Source organism: Ranitomeya imitator, chromosome 6 (assembly GCF_032444005.1).
Source record: "Ranitomeya imitator isolate aRanImi1 chromosome 6, aRanImi1.pri, whole genome shotgun sequence".
NCBI classification, from domain to species: domain Eukaryota; kingdom Metazoa; phylum Chordata; class Amphibia; order Anura; family Dendrobatidae; genus Ranitomeya; species Ranitomeya imitator.
In genome coordinates, this window is record NC_091287.1 from 12,576,521 (window position 1) to 12,592,013 (window position 15,493).

The 15,493-nt window shown below is 50.8% G+C and overlaps 1 protein-coding gene across 1 annotated transcript in view; it reads left to right on the forward strand.

Annotated features, from left to right (window-relative positions):
* Positions 1–15,493, forward strand: part of KIF9 (kinesin family member 9) — a 61,101-nt gene that overhangs the window by 13,719 nt on the left and 31,889 nt on the right. The window contains exons 8-13 of the mRNA XM_069729142.1: positions 510–654; positions 870–934; positions 9,232–9,309; positions 11,352–11,420; positions 13,413–13,517; positions 13,597–13,652. Of these exons, the coding sequence (XP_069585243.1) occupies positions 510–654; positions 870–934; positions 9,232–9,309; positions 11,352–11,420; positions 13,413–13,517; positions 13,597–13,652 (518 nt within the window). The remainder of the gene's footprint in view (positions 1–509; positions 655–869; positions 935–9,231; positions 9,310–11,351; positions 11,421–13,412; positions 13,518–13,596; positions 13,653–15,493) is intronic.

A 15,493-nucleotide genomic window follows, 5' to 3' on the forward strand; every position in this document is an offset into this window, starting at 1 on the left:
GTAGTCGGCCCTGCGGGGAGCCACGTCTGCGGGGAGTCGGGCCTGCGGGGAGCAATGTCTGCGGGGAGCCATGTCTGCGGGGAGCCGGGTCTGCGGGGAGCCACGTCTGCAGGGACCCAGGTCTGCGGGGAGTCAGGCCTGCGGGGAGCAATGTCTGCGGGGAGCCGGGTCTGCGGGGAGCCATGTCTGCGGGGAGCCGGGTCTGCGGGGAGCCACGTCTGCAGGGACCCAGGTCTGCGGGGAGCCAAGTCTGCAGGGAGTCGGGGAAGCGGGCCTGCGGAGTAGAGCATGCTCACCCTGTCCCGGTGTTCGCCTCCAGTAGGCATACACGCATGAAAATGATGCACGTCAGAGCGCACGTTCACTCTCTGCTTTATTACAGTCTGTGGCCCCTGTGTCCGGACTCCATTTTGCAGAGGATTTTGGATGTATGCCCCAACGGGGACACAAAGCGCAATATGAAGGCGCCCTCAGTGTCAGCCGCCCTGATCTTTTGCTCTGTTCCTCAGTCTGAAGGACAAGTCCTGAGAGAAGCCACCTACATCAACAAGTCACTGTCCTTCCTGGAGCAGACGATCATCGCTCTGGCCGACCGCCGCGACCACGTGCCGTTCCGGCAGAGTAAACTGACCCACGCCCTCAAGGACTCCATCGGTAAGATACAGCGATGAAACAGCAGGATTGTGCACAGTCAGTGTGCAGCAGCACAGCCCGTAACAGAGGGACCTGGTGTCCGCACCACAGGTCCTAAAATGTAGACCATGAGCGAGCAGGGCATGGTGGGAGACTTCTCAGATACCCCCTGTCATGTCACACATAGGTAGAGGCAGGGGTCCCCACACTCCTCATTTTGTTTTCCTGATTTTTAGGAGGAAACTGCATCACCGTCCTGGTGGCAAATGTCTACGGCGAGGCGGCTCAGATAGACGAGACGGTGAGTCTGCCTGGGATGTGACCGGCTCATGGCGGGGTGGGGCATGTCTGCAAAGAGCGGTGTGCGCCCCCTGACTGTGTACATGCCTTCCCCACCACCGTTGTTGTCGCCATGTAATATGGGACGTTTTGACTGTTCTAAATTAAATTATGAAATCCAAGTACGTGCACGGAAGAGCCACGCTGATACACTGAGCATCATGACATTACATGCTATATAGGCTTTTCTTGGACATAAATTGTAGCAATATCATTGGCTCAGCTTATCTCTATTTATGTGCTGGCATTAGCACACACACATCTCATTGGTAAAGGTAATACTGTCTACACCCAGCTGTGGAGAGTTCAGGTGTGTCTCTACTCTTTGGATTCTCAGTTATTTCTAAGTCTTTAGACAAAGACATTCCTAAAACTCCTTATCTCAAAACACGCAGACAGACTCGGAAAGCTGGACATAATACGTGTAGAATATCCACAATAGAGTCAGGATAGATGAATAGAAAAATATTTAGAATTGAGAGTCCTCGGTGGTTGATACCTTTTAATGGCTAACTGAAAAGATGGTAACAAATTGCAGCTTTTGAGACTACTCAGGTCCCTTCATCAGGCAAAGACTAATACAAATTCTGAAGAATCACATATTTATGCACAACATAGCACAGAAAAATGCCATAGATAAGACAGGTGACGTGAAGCAGAACTACCATTATAGGAGAGTGATAAACAGTTGTGTTCATAAATACTGGAACAGTTCGTAGATAATGAGTGTGAATGTTTTATTGTCCTCCGATTGGGGTCTGGTTCTGTGTTGCGATGCCCCCACAAGGTCTGAGGAGCAAATTCCTTAAATAATGTAAAAAGACATAAATCCATGCAACACATTCATTCCTGCACTGAGAGTGTCTTTTCATGGCCAAGCTTGAAAGCGACTTTTTGTGCTCATGTCCCATCAGGCCTCTGGCCTACTACCGCTACATTGATGATATTTTGATCATAGACCGACATTTTTTGGAACACCCACTAATGCCCTGTTGAGGGAGGATCTAAAGTGATCCTTCACAGTTGACTCAGTGATTTCCAAATTAATCTACAAGGCGTTGCCGGCAACTGAAAATGACCAGACGGAGACGTGTGTCTCTGTTTGGGGGGATAGAGCAGATCTCTGGCCCCCGTTTATTGTATATCACTTTTCATAATCATAGAAATTATACTTCAGCCAATCAGCATAAGAACACGCTCACGGTTTTTAACCTATAAGAATGCAGGAACAGTCTGTACGTCAAAGTCTCGTAGAACAATGCACCCTCAGTCTCATGTCCTGTCCAGATTGCAACAATCAAGGTCTCATAACAGCTGTGAACTTTAGCCTAGTAACAAAATTTATATCAAAACAGCAAAATGGAGTCGAAAAGCACAAAATGGAGAATCTTTCTTAATTTGTTCCTTCACAGCCCTACCAGGGTGTGGATGCCAAATTTATTGCTGGACAACAGGACAACTCCCATACTAAATGAAACCTATAGAGAAACGGAGTATGACGCCCCCAAATGATAACTAATCAAAATATCGCAACTAGTGAAAAGGTATAAACTATATTACATAATACAAAAACACATAAAAACTCAATGAAAATGATAGGAAAATGGTGATGACACAACAAACGGAAGCAGCAGTAACATGCAATGTAAATATTTGCACTATGTAGCAAGGAGGGGGCGCTGTTCATAAAGTGCAGACCATGAAGTACAAGGACCTGTATGGCATATTGTACTACCAGTCTCCTACTAAATCAGCAGACATAGTATTGCCTAGTTAAGGTCTAAATCACCATTAAACCGGTATGTAAACTGCTACAATATGGTGCAAAGTGCTTGCAAGAAATGCTGACAATAGTGCTTACCCATGTTTGTATGGTGACTGCGGGATCCGTAGCCCCGACGCACGTTTCGCTTTTCTAGCTTCCTCCGGAGGATTGTGTGAGTTGCTACTCTAAGCGGGCTCCTTTTAAAATGCCCAAGCCAGCCGATGATAATCAGCAGCGCTCCCTGGAGCACATGAGAGGCGGGTCCCGGACCGCAGACGCGTCACATCCGGCAGTCCCAGTATAGGAGACAGTCAGGGAGAGAAACCACTCCCCTGATGTCAGTGACTCACTCCCAGACTAGCTGGACGCCATCAGGGGCTTGCGCTTAATCCGGATCCACTGCGCATGCGCGCGCCGCGGCTGCCATCTTGCTTCCTGGCTGAAGTGTGGGCAAATATGCAGCACGCGAGCGCAGCAAAAACAGCACCCACAATGCATTAAAACATCAGAGCGCAGTCATTCTCTGTCCTCCGTAGTACACGCATGCGCAAGGCAAGATTGCAAGGACAGGGTGAATCAAACACCGAAAACTCTGCCCATATTACCGAAAACCGGTCCCGCCAAATTCAGGTGACAGGTTCCCTTTAATCATCTGGACGGAGTCTGAGCCGCAGCTAAAGATGTTCCATGAACAGTTTAATCAATTTCATCCCACCATCAACTTGACACTCAACTACTCCTGCACTGAAATTAACTTTTTGGACGCCATCATTAAGCTGCAGAACAATAAAATAGAGACATCCCTGTATCAGAAGCCAATCGACCGTCCAACATACCTTAAATGGGACAGTTTCCATCCAAAACACATAAAAAACTTCATTGTCTACAGCCAAGCCATCAGATACAATCGCATATGTTCCAACCCCATGGATAGAGATGAACACCTTGGTCGCCTCAGAAAGACCTTCTTGAATCAGGGCGACCTTCCAAGAATAATTTGACAACCAGATCACAAGAACCACCGGAATATCAAGGAATCACCTGCTACATTACAAAGCTAAAGAAGAAAATAACCGGGAGCCTCTAGTAGTTACCTACAATCCAAATCTGGAGGTGCTGAAGGGAGCTGCACGGAAATTACAACCTTTACTACAAAAAGATGCCGATTACAATCCATTTTTCCAGACCCCCCACTACTGTGTTTTAGGCAGCCCCCAAATCTAAGAAGCATCATTGTCAGAAGCTCCCTGTCCTCTCCAACAACTGCAGGAACCTTTCCTTGAAACCAGAAAAAATGTAAAACCCATCCATTTATAATGACCACGGACAACATAAAGATCACAACTCACATCAGGACTATAAGATCCCAGGTACTTTCAGCTGCATCACTTCTAATGTGGTGTACCTAATTATTTGTACTAAATGTGCAACTGGGGGTCTGTATGTGGGGGAGACAGGGCAGAAACTGAGAACAAGGATGAACTCTCATCGCCACACAGTAAGGGAAAAAATAACTGATTTACCTGTGGCAATACATTTCTGTAACCCCGATCATAACATTATGGACATGAAATTACTTGTATTAAAAGGTAATTTCAAATCTCAGAGAGACAGAAGAGTCTGGGAATATAAACTGATGACGACCTTTCACACTCAGTGCAGGAATTAATGTGTCACATGGATTTATGTCTTTTTACATCAACTGAGGAATTTGCTCCTCAGACCATGTGGGGTCATCACAACATAGAACCAGACCCCAATCAGAGGACAATAAAACATTCACACTCCTTATCTATGAACTGTTCCAATATTAATGGACATAACTGTTTATCACTCTCACATGATGATCGTTCTGCTTCACACCACCTGTCTTATCTGTTGCATTATTCCTGTGCCCTGTTGTGTGTAAATATGTGATTCTTCAGAATTTCTATTCTCTGCCTGATGAAGAGACTGGAGGAGTCTCGAAAGCTGCAATTTACCATCTTTTCAGTTCGCCATTAAAAGGTATCAACCAAAGGTATCCATCAATTCTAAATATTGTTCTATCTACTGGCTAACACGGTCCATAGATATATATATATATATATATATCTTTCCTGTATAGATGAATATAACTCCCGCGCTCACAATTCCTTCTCTTGTGGCAGTGGGTTGATGTTCCTGCCGAAGTGCCGTCTACAGACTCCCCCAGATGCGTTCTCCTCCCCTTATAGAGGAAGCCGGTCTTCCTACTCCGCTTCCCCGGATCGGCCTGTCTATCGCACCATTGCGCACACACTCTTATCTCGTCGTCATTTCTATTCGCTGTAACGTTGGGGAATAGTGATTCTAATCCCGCTGCTGGTCGATTTCTGGCTTTGAACTCATCTGATTGTCCTCTTGGGACTCCAATAGCCTCAATGTACACGTGAGGGTCGAAAAGAAGTGGGAGTACTGGTGTCAGGCTGGTGTCTCTGGTTTCCGGATGCATATTCATGGAGCTTGTCTGTATTTAGTCACAATCTGGAGTGGTATCAGGAATATAATTTAGTCTTAAGGTACCGTCACACTTAGCGACGCTGCAGCGATACCGACAACGATCCGGATCGCTGCAGCGTCGCTGTTTGGTCGCTGGAGGGCTGTCACACAGACAGCTCTCCAGCGACCAACGATCCCGAGGTCCCCGGTAACCAGGGTAAACATCGGGTAACTAAGCGCAGGGCCGTGCTTAGTAACCCGATGTTTACCCTGGTTACCAGCGTTCATTCAGCGCCCCCCGAGGAAGCAATATATGCGAAACGCGCGTCGGGGCTCCCTCTCCCGCACACGGCTACAGGTCGGTACTCTATGTATGCATTTTTCATTTTTCATATACTCTGGTGGCTGACCTTAGGTCCTATTCAATTATATGGGATTCTCCCTAGATGACTTATCTTTACCCATACCTTCGGTCTTGGCTTATTTATGCCATATAGTACACTTTGTCACTTTCAATATATACTGAGCTCTCCACTGATGGTATTGGTTACTTCTCAGTGTATATATATATATCTGCACTAGGCACTTTATCCTAATTTACTCTCCGCATTTCATAGTGTTTATCGCCCTGTATTAGTACGCATTATGTGAGCACTTATATCATACACTGATCACTTTTTCTGCCATATATTTGCATACTTAACTTATCAGCTTGACCTTCACTATCTGCATTATGCATTGTATATGGTCTTTACTGAAGGCTGTTTGGTATTGGTAGTTTTTGTATCAAGATATTTGTTTGCAACAATATTCTTTTTGCTCTATTTATATATCATTTGTGCCGTGTGTGGTACTAGTGTCGCCTCTTTTATCTCATTTTTGCATCTTGTTATTTGGTTTTTATTCTCTACATTTGTTAAATTTATATATATGGTTTTTTCAATAAAATTGTTATATTGTGGTTGGAGTAGAGTTGTTGTAGTAGTGCTCTGTGGTTTGCTGTAGTACGTGTGTGTTTATCTCTTGGTCCCTGTTTTCGTTTAGTTTATTCCTCCCTGTCCCTATCCTGCTCCCTATTTATGGTTTGTGCTTTTGTATGATAGAGGTTTTATATTATCCCTGTTTTATCTTTGTGTATTGTTTACTTTACATTTCTGTCCAATAGCTCATGTGGTGGGGGAGGGGAGAGATTAGGGTTTAACAGGAGCATAGTAAGGTCACAGACACTGGCCTCTACCTTCAAGAGCACCCCTGGGACCGGAATAAGTATGGTTCCAGTTCCAGGGATAGTTTGAGGGCACACACTATGCAAATGGATTGTAAGGTGATGGCGAAGGATACAATCGTGTCTTAGGAGTAGGAGGTTTATCAGTCTCTATATGCCAACAGGGGGCACCACATTCATGACAGGTCTCCACCCCGTCTAGAGTCTGATTCCTACATACACAACGTGTCCGTCCTTCAGGGACAATGTAAGGTGGTGGAGTCAGTCTGGGAGCGGCGGGGTGGATCACTGCCATCTTTCTTACATACTTTAACACACAAAAACTTATCAACATATTTTTCTTCCTTCAACTCACGTCTAGTTACACATTTGGAGGTTTTCCACCATATCTCAGCCTGATCTAACAAGCCACCATCATTTAAACATCCTTTCTGTTCCTTCAGTACACTTCGCGAAACCCTCATTAAACCGGCTGCCCGGTGGACAACCAGACGCTGAACAAAACCGATGCATTTTCTGCAAAAATGTCTTTCCTTCCTTCACCACTTCAGCAGCAATTCTACTATATTCAGTCTGTCCCTTATCGAACAGATTACCCATCTTCTGGAGTAGAGAGGCAAACCAGTGGAGACGGTCACCTTTCACTGTGGTCTCCTACGCGGTTACTCCATGCCTGACTTTGAGATATATAATTATATACAGCTCTGGCAAAAATGAAGAGACCACTGCAAAATGTTCAGTTTGTCTGATCTTTCTCTTTATAGGTATATTTTTGAGTAAAATGTAAATTGTTAAGAAACCAAAAACAAGAAGCACTCCGGCGCTAAAAAACTCGTTAGCGTTAGCAATTAAATATATGTGGGTCGTACTCAAATAGTCCTCAGCTATGAATGCATTATGTTGTATGTCCTTATTGCGCCATTCCCTGCAACCCAACCATATAAGTTGAATGCCACCTCCAGAGCCGGATTCTTACCTGGCTTGTGTTTCCTAGGGTGTCCAATCCTTGTTAACCTCCTTAAAAGGTGCGGGTGTTGGGCTGGTGGTGGCACTTGCAAAAGTGTGTACACAACCGTGCAGAGCCAGAAGCGCCCCAGCCGGCGTTGTCGCTGGATGCTCTGAAAAAAAGATGGCCACTGGTATCGACTGCAGCGTGTGACGTCAGGAAGAGTTCAGAAATCAATATTTTGTGGAGTGTCACGGATCCCTCTCCGCGCTGCTGCTAATTCGTCACGTGCCTGCTCTCAGCACGTGACTTGGGGTTGTGCCTGCAAGGGTTAATCTATCTCCCCACTCTCAGTCCAGCATTCAACCTCTGCCCTATGCTGTAATGGGAGCATAAATCACACACCGACCCAGGCCACACACCCGCTCATACACGCTGCCACCACTCACTGAATACACGAGCGATGAGTCCCGGAAATATTACTAATGTCTACCACTCATAAGGCTCACACACCTTTTGGCTATGGATTCTTTACAACATTCAAGTTTCAACTGTTAAAGTTTTATGCTTTAATATAAAAAGGTACAGTGCTTACAGTAAGAAAAGGTATAAAAATATCGTAATAAAAAGACATACAACTATGCAAAACGGTATAAAAGCAGGAGAAAACTTACAGAAATAGCTAACTTGTAGTCTGCTTCTGCTCTCTGTGGGTAGGATGAATATAGACTGGATCACATCAGCTTTCCAGGCTGCCTTCGCATGTGAACAATTTTGAATGTATACAAGCCAAATGTATAGAGTCACCCTGGAGGTCAGATTTCTAGACCAGCCCCTCAAGTTGATATTCTAATTGCTTGTTTTTGATTGGACCACGGCCGCACCCCCAATGAATATATTATTTTCTCTGAGATTCTTTGTGTAAAGCTTCCCACAGATAGATAGTGTCAGGCTGTAATTGACACCTCTCTCTTAAAAGAGCTAGGAGGTGTCAAATGTTTCCTTTCTTATTGGTTCCCAGCACGACCCCCTGGTGAGATTGGAGACAGAAGTCTGCTTGTCTCAGGAAAATACATATTTACACCTGGGTGATACATGCAGCCTTCAGGACAGATGTTAAATTATTACTAGTCATACAATAAACCTATACATAGTTCACTGCACACATATATATTTATACACTACATGGAGTAACCATGATTGTTAATCCCAGCTTTCTTGCGTCTTGGCAGCTTTCCACCAGTCTCTCACACGGCTCCTGGGTGACCTTATGCCACTCCTGGTACAATAATGTCAGCCGTTCTTCTGTGTTTGATGGCTTGTGACTATCCATCATCCCCCTGATTACATTCCAGAGGTTTTCAATGGGGTTCAGGTCTGGAGATTGGGCGGCCATGACAGGGATGTGATGTGCTGTTCCTTCATCTACACCATGATTGACCTAGATGTGTGCCATGGCGCATTGTCCTGCTGGAAACAACAGTCCTCAGAGTTGGGGAACATGGCCTGAGCAGAAGGAATCGGCTGTTTTTCCAGGATAACCTTGTATGCGGCTTGATTCATACGTCCTTCATAAAGAACAACCTGCCCAATTCCAGCCTTGCTGAAGCCTCCCCAGATCATCACCGATCCTCCACCAAGTTTCACAGTGGGTGCAGACGCTGTGGCATGTCCGCCTCTCCAGGTCTCCGTCTAACCATTAGATGACCAGGTGATGATCTGCGGATGCTTTAGCAAGGCTGGAATTGGGCAGGTTAATCTTTGTGAAGGACGTAGGAATCATGCATGTAGAATATCCAATAGAAATCCTGCTGTCGCACCGTCGTCACTACTGATCAGATCTCACCGTCCTCTCGTTCTCAGCTCTCCACTCTTCGCTTCGCCAGCAGGATGAGATGTGTCCCGGCAGAGACAGCCATCGTTGAGCGCTGCGACCCTGTGGTAAGTCAATGCCGCACGCCATCGAGTATCCGGACCTCCAGGAAAAGAATGCCGGCGTGTGAGAGGTTAAATACAGCCGCCGCAGGAGATGTGGGAACGATGGGGTCATTGCTGCTGTACTCAACTATTGCCCACAGGGGAGAGCAGTAATCTGGGCACTGCCCACAGGGGGCACTAGCAGAAAAGGGCAAGCTGCGGACACAGTGCGGCCCCCAATACAGGGCAAGGGGGAGCTGCGGACACAGTGCGGCCCCCAATACAGGGCAAGGGGGAGCAGCAGACACAGTGTGTCCCCCAATACAGGGCGAGGGGGAGCTGCAGACACAGTGTGTCCCCCAATACAGGGCGAGGGGGAACTGCAGACACAGTGTGTCCCCCAATACAGGGCGAGGGGGAACTGCAGACACAGTTTGTCCCCCAATACAGGGTGTGGGGGAACTGCAGACACAGTGTGTCCCCCAATACAGGGCGAGGGGGAGCTGCAGACACAGTGTGTCCCCCAGTACAGGGCGAGGGGGAGCTGCAGACACCGTGTGTCCCCCAATACAGGGCGAAGGGGAGCTGCAGACACAGTGTGTCCCCCAATACAGGGCGAGGGGGAACTGCAGACACAGTGTGTCCCCCAATACAGGGCAAGGGGGAGCTGCAGACACAGTGTGTCCCCCAATACAGGGCGAGGGGGAACTGCAGACACAGTGTGTCCCCAAATACAGGGCGAGGGGGAGCTACAGACACAGTGTGTCCCCCAATACAGGGCAAGGGGGAGCTACAGACACAGTGTGTCCCCAAATACAGGGCGAGGGGGAGCTACAGACACAGTGTGTCCCCCAATACAGGGCAAGGGGGAGCTACAGACACAGTGTGTCCCCAAATACAGGGCGAGGGGGAGCTACAGACACAGTGTGTCCCCCAGTACAGGGCGAGGGGGAGCTGCAGACACCGTGTGTCCCCCAATACAGGGCGAAGGGGAGCTGCAGACACAGTGTGTCCCCCAATACAGGGCGAGGGGGAACTGCAGACACAGTGTGTCCCCCAATACAGGGCAAGGGGGAGCTGCAGACACAGTGTGTCCCCCAATACAGGGCGAGGGGGAACTGCAGACACAGTGTGTCCCCAAATACAGGGCGAGGGGGAGCTACAGACACAGTGTGTCCCCCAATACAGGGCAAGGGGGAGCTGCAGACACAGTGTGTCCCCCAATACAGGGCGAGGGGGAACTGCAGACACAGTGTGTCCCCCAATACAGGGCGAGGGGGAGCTGCAGACAGTGTGTCCCCCAATACAGGGCGAGGGGGAACTGCAGACACAGTGTGTCCCCCAATACAGGGCGAGGGGGAGCTGCAGACACAGTGTGTCCCCCAATACAGGGCGAGGGGGAGCTGCAGACACCGTGTGTCCCCCAATACAGGGCGAAGGGGAGCTGCAGACACAGTGTGTCCCCAAATACAGGGCGAGGGGGAGCTACAGACACAGTGTGTCCCCCAATACAGGGCGAGGGGGAGCTGCAGACAGTGTGTCCCCCCACACAGACGAGGGGGAACTGCAGACACAGTGTGGCCCCCAATACAGGGCGAGGAGGAGCTGCAGACAGTGTGTCCCCCCACACAGACGAGGGGGAACTGCAGACACAGTGTGGCCCCCAATACAGGGCGAGGAGGAGCTGCAGACAGTGTGTCCCCCCACACAGACGAGGGGGAACTGCAGACACAGTGTGGCCCCCAATACAGGGCGAGGAGGAGCTGCAGACAGTGTGTCCCCCCACACAGACGAGGGGGAACTGCAGACACAGTGTGGCCCCCAATACAGGGCGAGGAGGAGCTGCAGACAGTGTGTCCCCCCACACAGACGAGGGGGAACTGCAGACACAGTGTGGCCCCCAATACAGACTGGGGGGAAGTGCAGACACAGTGTGGCCCCCAACACAGACGAGGGGGAACTGCAGACACAGTGTGGCCTCGAATACACAGAGCTGATTTATCTATATATGTTACTATATACGGGGCACAGAGGGGCTTCCAACAAATTTTCTCTTCCGTCCTCAGCGAGTGTGTAAGAACCTGCAGAGAGAGATCGAGCACCTGAGGCGGGAGCTGGCCATCCACGACACGCTGGTAAGGTGCAGCTCTGGATGTGACTGGGGATGGTGAATGCAGCTCTGGATGTGACTGCGGGATGGTGAATGCAGCTCTGGATGTGACTGCGGGATGGTGAATGCAGCTCTGGATGTGACTGCGGGATGGTGAATGCAGCTCTGGATGTGACTGGGGGATGGTGAATGCAGCTCTGGATGTGACTGGGGATGGTGAATACAGCTCTGGATGTGACTGGGGATGGTGAATGCAGCTCTGGATGTGACTGCGGGATGGTGAATGCAGCTCTGGATGTGACTGCGGGATGGTGAATGCAGCTCTGGATGTGACTGGGGGATGGTGAATGCAGCTCTGGATGTGACTGGGGATGGTGAATACAGCTCTGGATGTGACTGGGGGATGGTGAATGCAGCTCTGGATGTGACTGGGGATGGTGAATGCAGCTCTGGATGTGACTGCGGGATGGTGAATGCAGCTCTGGATGTGACTGGGGATGGTGAATGCAGCTCTGGATGTGACTGGGGATGGTGAATACAGCTCTGGATGTGACTGCGGGATGGTGAATGCAGCTCTGGATGTGACTGCGGGATGGTGAATGCAGCTCTGGATGTGACTGGGGATGGTGAATGCGGCTCTGGATGTCACTGGGGGATGGTGAATGCAGCTCTGGATGTGACTGCGGGATGGTGAATGCAGCTCTGGATGTGACTGGGGGATGGTGAATGCGGCTCTGAATGTGACTGGGGGATGGCGAATGCAGCTCTGGATGTGACTGGGGGATGGCGAATGCAGCTCTGGATGTGACTGGGGGATGGCGAATGCAGCTCGGGATGTGACTGGGGGATGGCGAATGCGGCTCTGGATGTGACTGCGGGATGGTGAATGCAGCTCTGGATGTGACTGGGGGATGGTGAATGCAGCTCTGGATGTGACTGGGGGATGGTGAATGCAGCTCTGGATGTGACTGGGGGATGGTGAATGCAGCTCTGGATGTGACTGGGGATGGTGAATGCAGCTCTGGATGTGACTGGGGATGGTGAATGCAGCTCTGGATGTGACTGGGGATGGTGAATGCAGCTCTGGATGTGACTGGGGATGGTGAATACAGCTCTGGATGTGACTGCGGGATGGTGAATGCAGCTCTGGATGTGACTGCGGGATGGTGAATGCAGCTCTGGATGTGACTGGGGATGGTGAATGCGGCTCTGGATGTCACTGGGGGATGGTGAATGCAGCTCTGGATGTGACTGGGGGATGGTGAATGCAGCTCTGGATGTGACTGGGGGATGGTGAATGCGGCTCTGGATGTGACTGGGGGATGGCGAATGCAGCTCTGGATGTGACTGGGGGATGGCGAATGCAGCTCTGGATGTGACTGGGGGATGGCGAATGCAGCTCTGGATGTGACTGGGGGATGGTGAATGCGGCTCTGAATGTGACTGGGGGATGGCGAATGCAGCTCGGGATGTGACTGGGGGATGGTGAATGCAGCTCTGGATGTGACTGGGGGATGGTGAATGCAGCTCTGGATGTGACTGGGGGATGGTGAATGCAGCTCTGGATGTGACTGGGGGATGGTGAATGCAGCTCTGGATGTGACTGGGGGATGGTGAATGCAGCTCTGGATGTGACTGGGGGATGGTGAATGCAGCTCTGGATGTGACTGGGGGATGGTGAATGCAGCTCTGGATGTGACTGGGGGATGGTGAATGCAGCTCTGGATGTGACTGGGGGATGGTGAATGCGGCTCTGAATGTGACTGCGGGATGGTGAATGCAGCTCTGGTTGTGACTGGAGTAACTACTTGAGGCAGTTTGTAGCTTTAACCAGTGAAGGGCTGTGCACGGTGTTGCACTGGTGTACTTTTGGTATGCACACATCCTCTGTTTTGTTGTCCCCCGTGCTTTATACTGCAGCTCTGCTTCTCCCGAGATACAAACCAGCTTATATTGAGGGGCTTGAGCTGGTGGTGTACGGCGTGACGTTATTGGGGTCCTGTTCTTGTGTTCTCAGAGCAGACGCCCCCCCTCCAGCTACGAGCCCTTCACTGATGCCCAGATGGCCGAGATCCGCGCTCAGGTCCGCCGGTATCTGGACGGGACGCTGGACGAGATCGATGTGAGTGCGAGACGCCGACACCTGGATGAGCGCGGCCGGCGCTGACGCCATGATTAACCCTTTCTTTTCTCCTCCACAGATTGTGAATCTGAGACAGATCCTGGAAGTTTTCTCCCAGTTTAAGATGATTGTGAAGTGAGTGTCCGGACTCCGCCTTCTCATACAAGCCCCTCCCTGTGTGGAGGCTCCGCCTACTCACATAAGCCACCCCCTTGGAGGCTCCACCTTCTTGTACAAACCCCTCCCCTTATGGAGGCTCCACCTTCTCATACAAGCCCCTCCCTGTGTGGAGGCTCCACCTACTCACATAAGCCCCCCTTTTGGAGGCTCCTCCCTTTTGTCGGTGTTGCAGTGCATCACTGGGGGTTTAGTTTCCTGCAGTTTATACCCTCCTGCCCCCTCCCGTATAATCACCTCTGTTGTCTGCCCTCCTGCTTGTACTTCTACACAGCAGCCGATCCAGTGGAGCCGAGCTGCAGTGTAAAGCATGGGGCAAGGCAGAGCCGCCCGGGAATGTCCTTGGTGACAGGCGGTGGTCTTCAGACCTCCATAGAGCGTTCAGCTCCGCTGGGGTCAGTGATCTGGAGCAGAGCTGCAGTGTAAAGCATGGGGCAAGGCAGAGCAGCCCGGGAATGTCCTTGGTGACAGGCGGTGGTCTTCAGACCTCCATAGACCGTTCAGCTCCGCTGGGGTCAGTGATCTGGAGCAGAGCTGCAGTGTAAAGCATGGGGCAAGGCGGAGCAGCCCGGGAATGTCCTTGGTGACAGGCGGTGGTCTTCAGACCTCCATAAAGCGTTCAGCTCCGCTGGGGTCAGTGATCTGGAGCAGAGCTGCAGTGTAAAGCATGGGGCAAGGCGGAGCAGCCCCGGGAATGTCCTTGGTGACAGGCGGTGGTCTTCAGACCTCCATAAAGCGTTCAGCTCCGCTGGGGTCAGTGATCTGGAGCAGAGCTGCAGTGTAAAGCATGGGGCAAGGCGGAGCAGCCCGGGAATGTCCTTGGTGGCAGGCGGTGGTCTTCAGACCTCCATAGACTATTCAGCTCCGCTGGGGTCAGTGATCTGGAGCAGAGCTGCAGTGTAAAGCATGGGGCAAGGCAGAGCAGCCGCGGGAATGTCCTTGGTGACAGGCGGTGGTCTTCAGACCTCCATAGACTGTTCAGCTCCGCTGGGGTCAGTGATCTGGAGCAGAGCTGCAGTGTAAAGCATGGGGCAAGGCGGAGCAGCCCCGGGAATGTCCTTGGTGACAGGCGGTGGTCTTCAGACCTCCATAGACTGTTCAGCTCCGCTGGGGTCAGTGATCTGGAGCAGAGCTGCAGTGTAAAGCATGGGGCAAGGCGGAGCAGCCCGGGAATGTCCTTGGTGACAGGCGGTGGTCTTCAGACCTCCATAAAGCGTTCAGCTCCGCTGGGGTCAGTGATCTGGAGCAGAGCTGCAGTGTAAAGCATGGGGCAAGGCGGAGCAGCCCCGGGAATGTCCTTGGTGACAGGCGGTGGTCTTCAGACCTCCATAAAGCGTTCAGCTCCGCTGGGGTCAGTGATCTGGAGCAGAGCTGCAGTGTAAAGCATGGGGCAAGGCGGAGCAGCCCGGGAATGTCCTTGGTGGCAGGCGGTGGTCTTCAGACCTCCATAGACTATTCAGCTCCGCTGGGGTCAGTGATCTGGAGCAGAGCTGCAGTGTAAAGCATGGGGCAAGGCAGAGCAGCCGCGGGAATGTCCTTGGTGACAGGCGGTGGTCTTCAGACCTCCATAGACCGTTCAGCTCCGCTGGGGTCAGTGATCTGGAGCAGAGCTGCAGTGTAAAGCATGGGGCAAGGCGGAGCAGCCCCGGGAATGTCCTTGGTGACAGGCGGTGGTCTTCAGACCTCCATAGACTGTTCAGCTCCGCTGGGGTCAGTGATCTGGAGCAGAGCTGCAGTGTAAAGCATGGGGCAAGGCAGAGCAGCCGCGGGAATGTCCTTGGTGACAGGCGGTGGTCTTC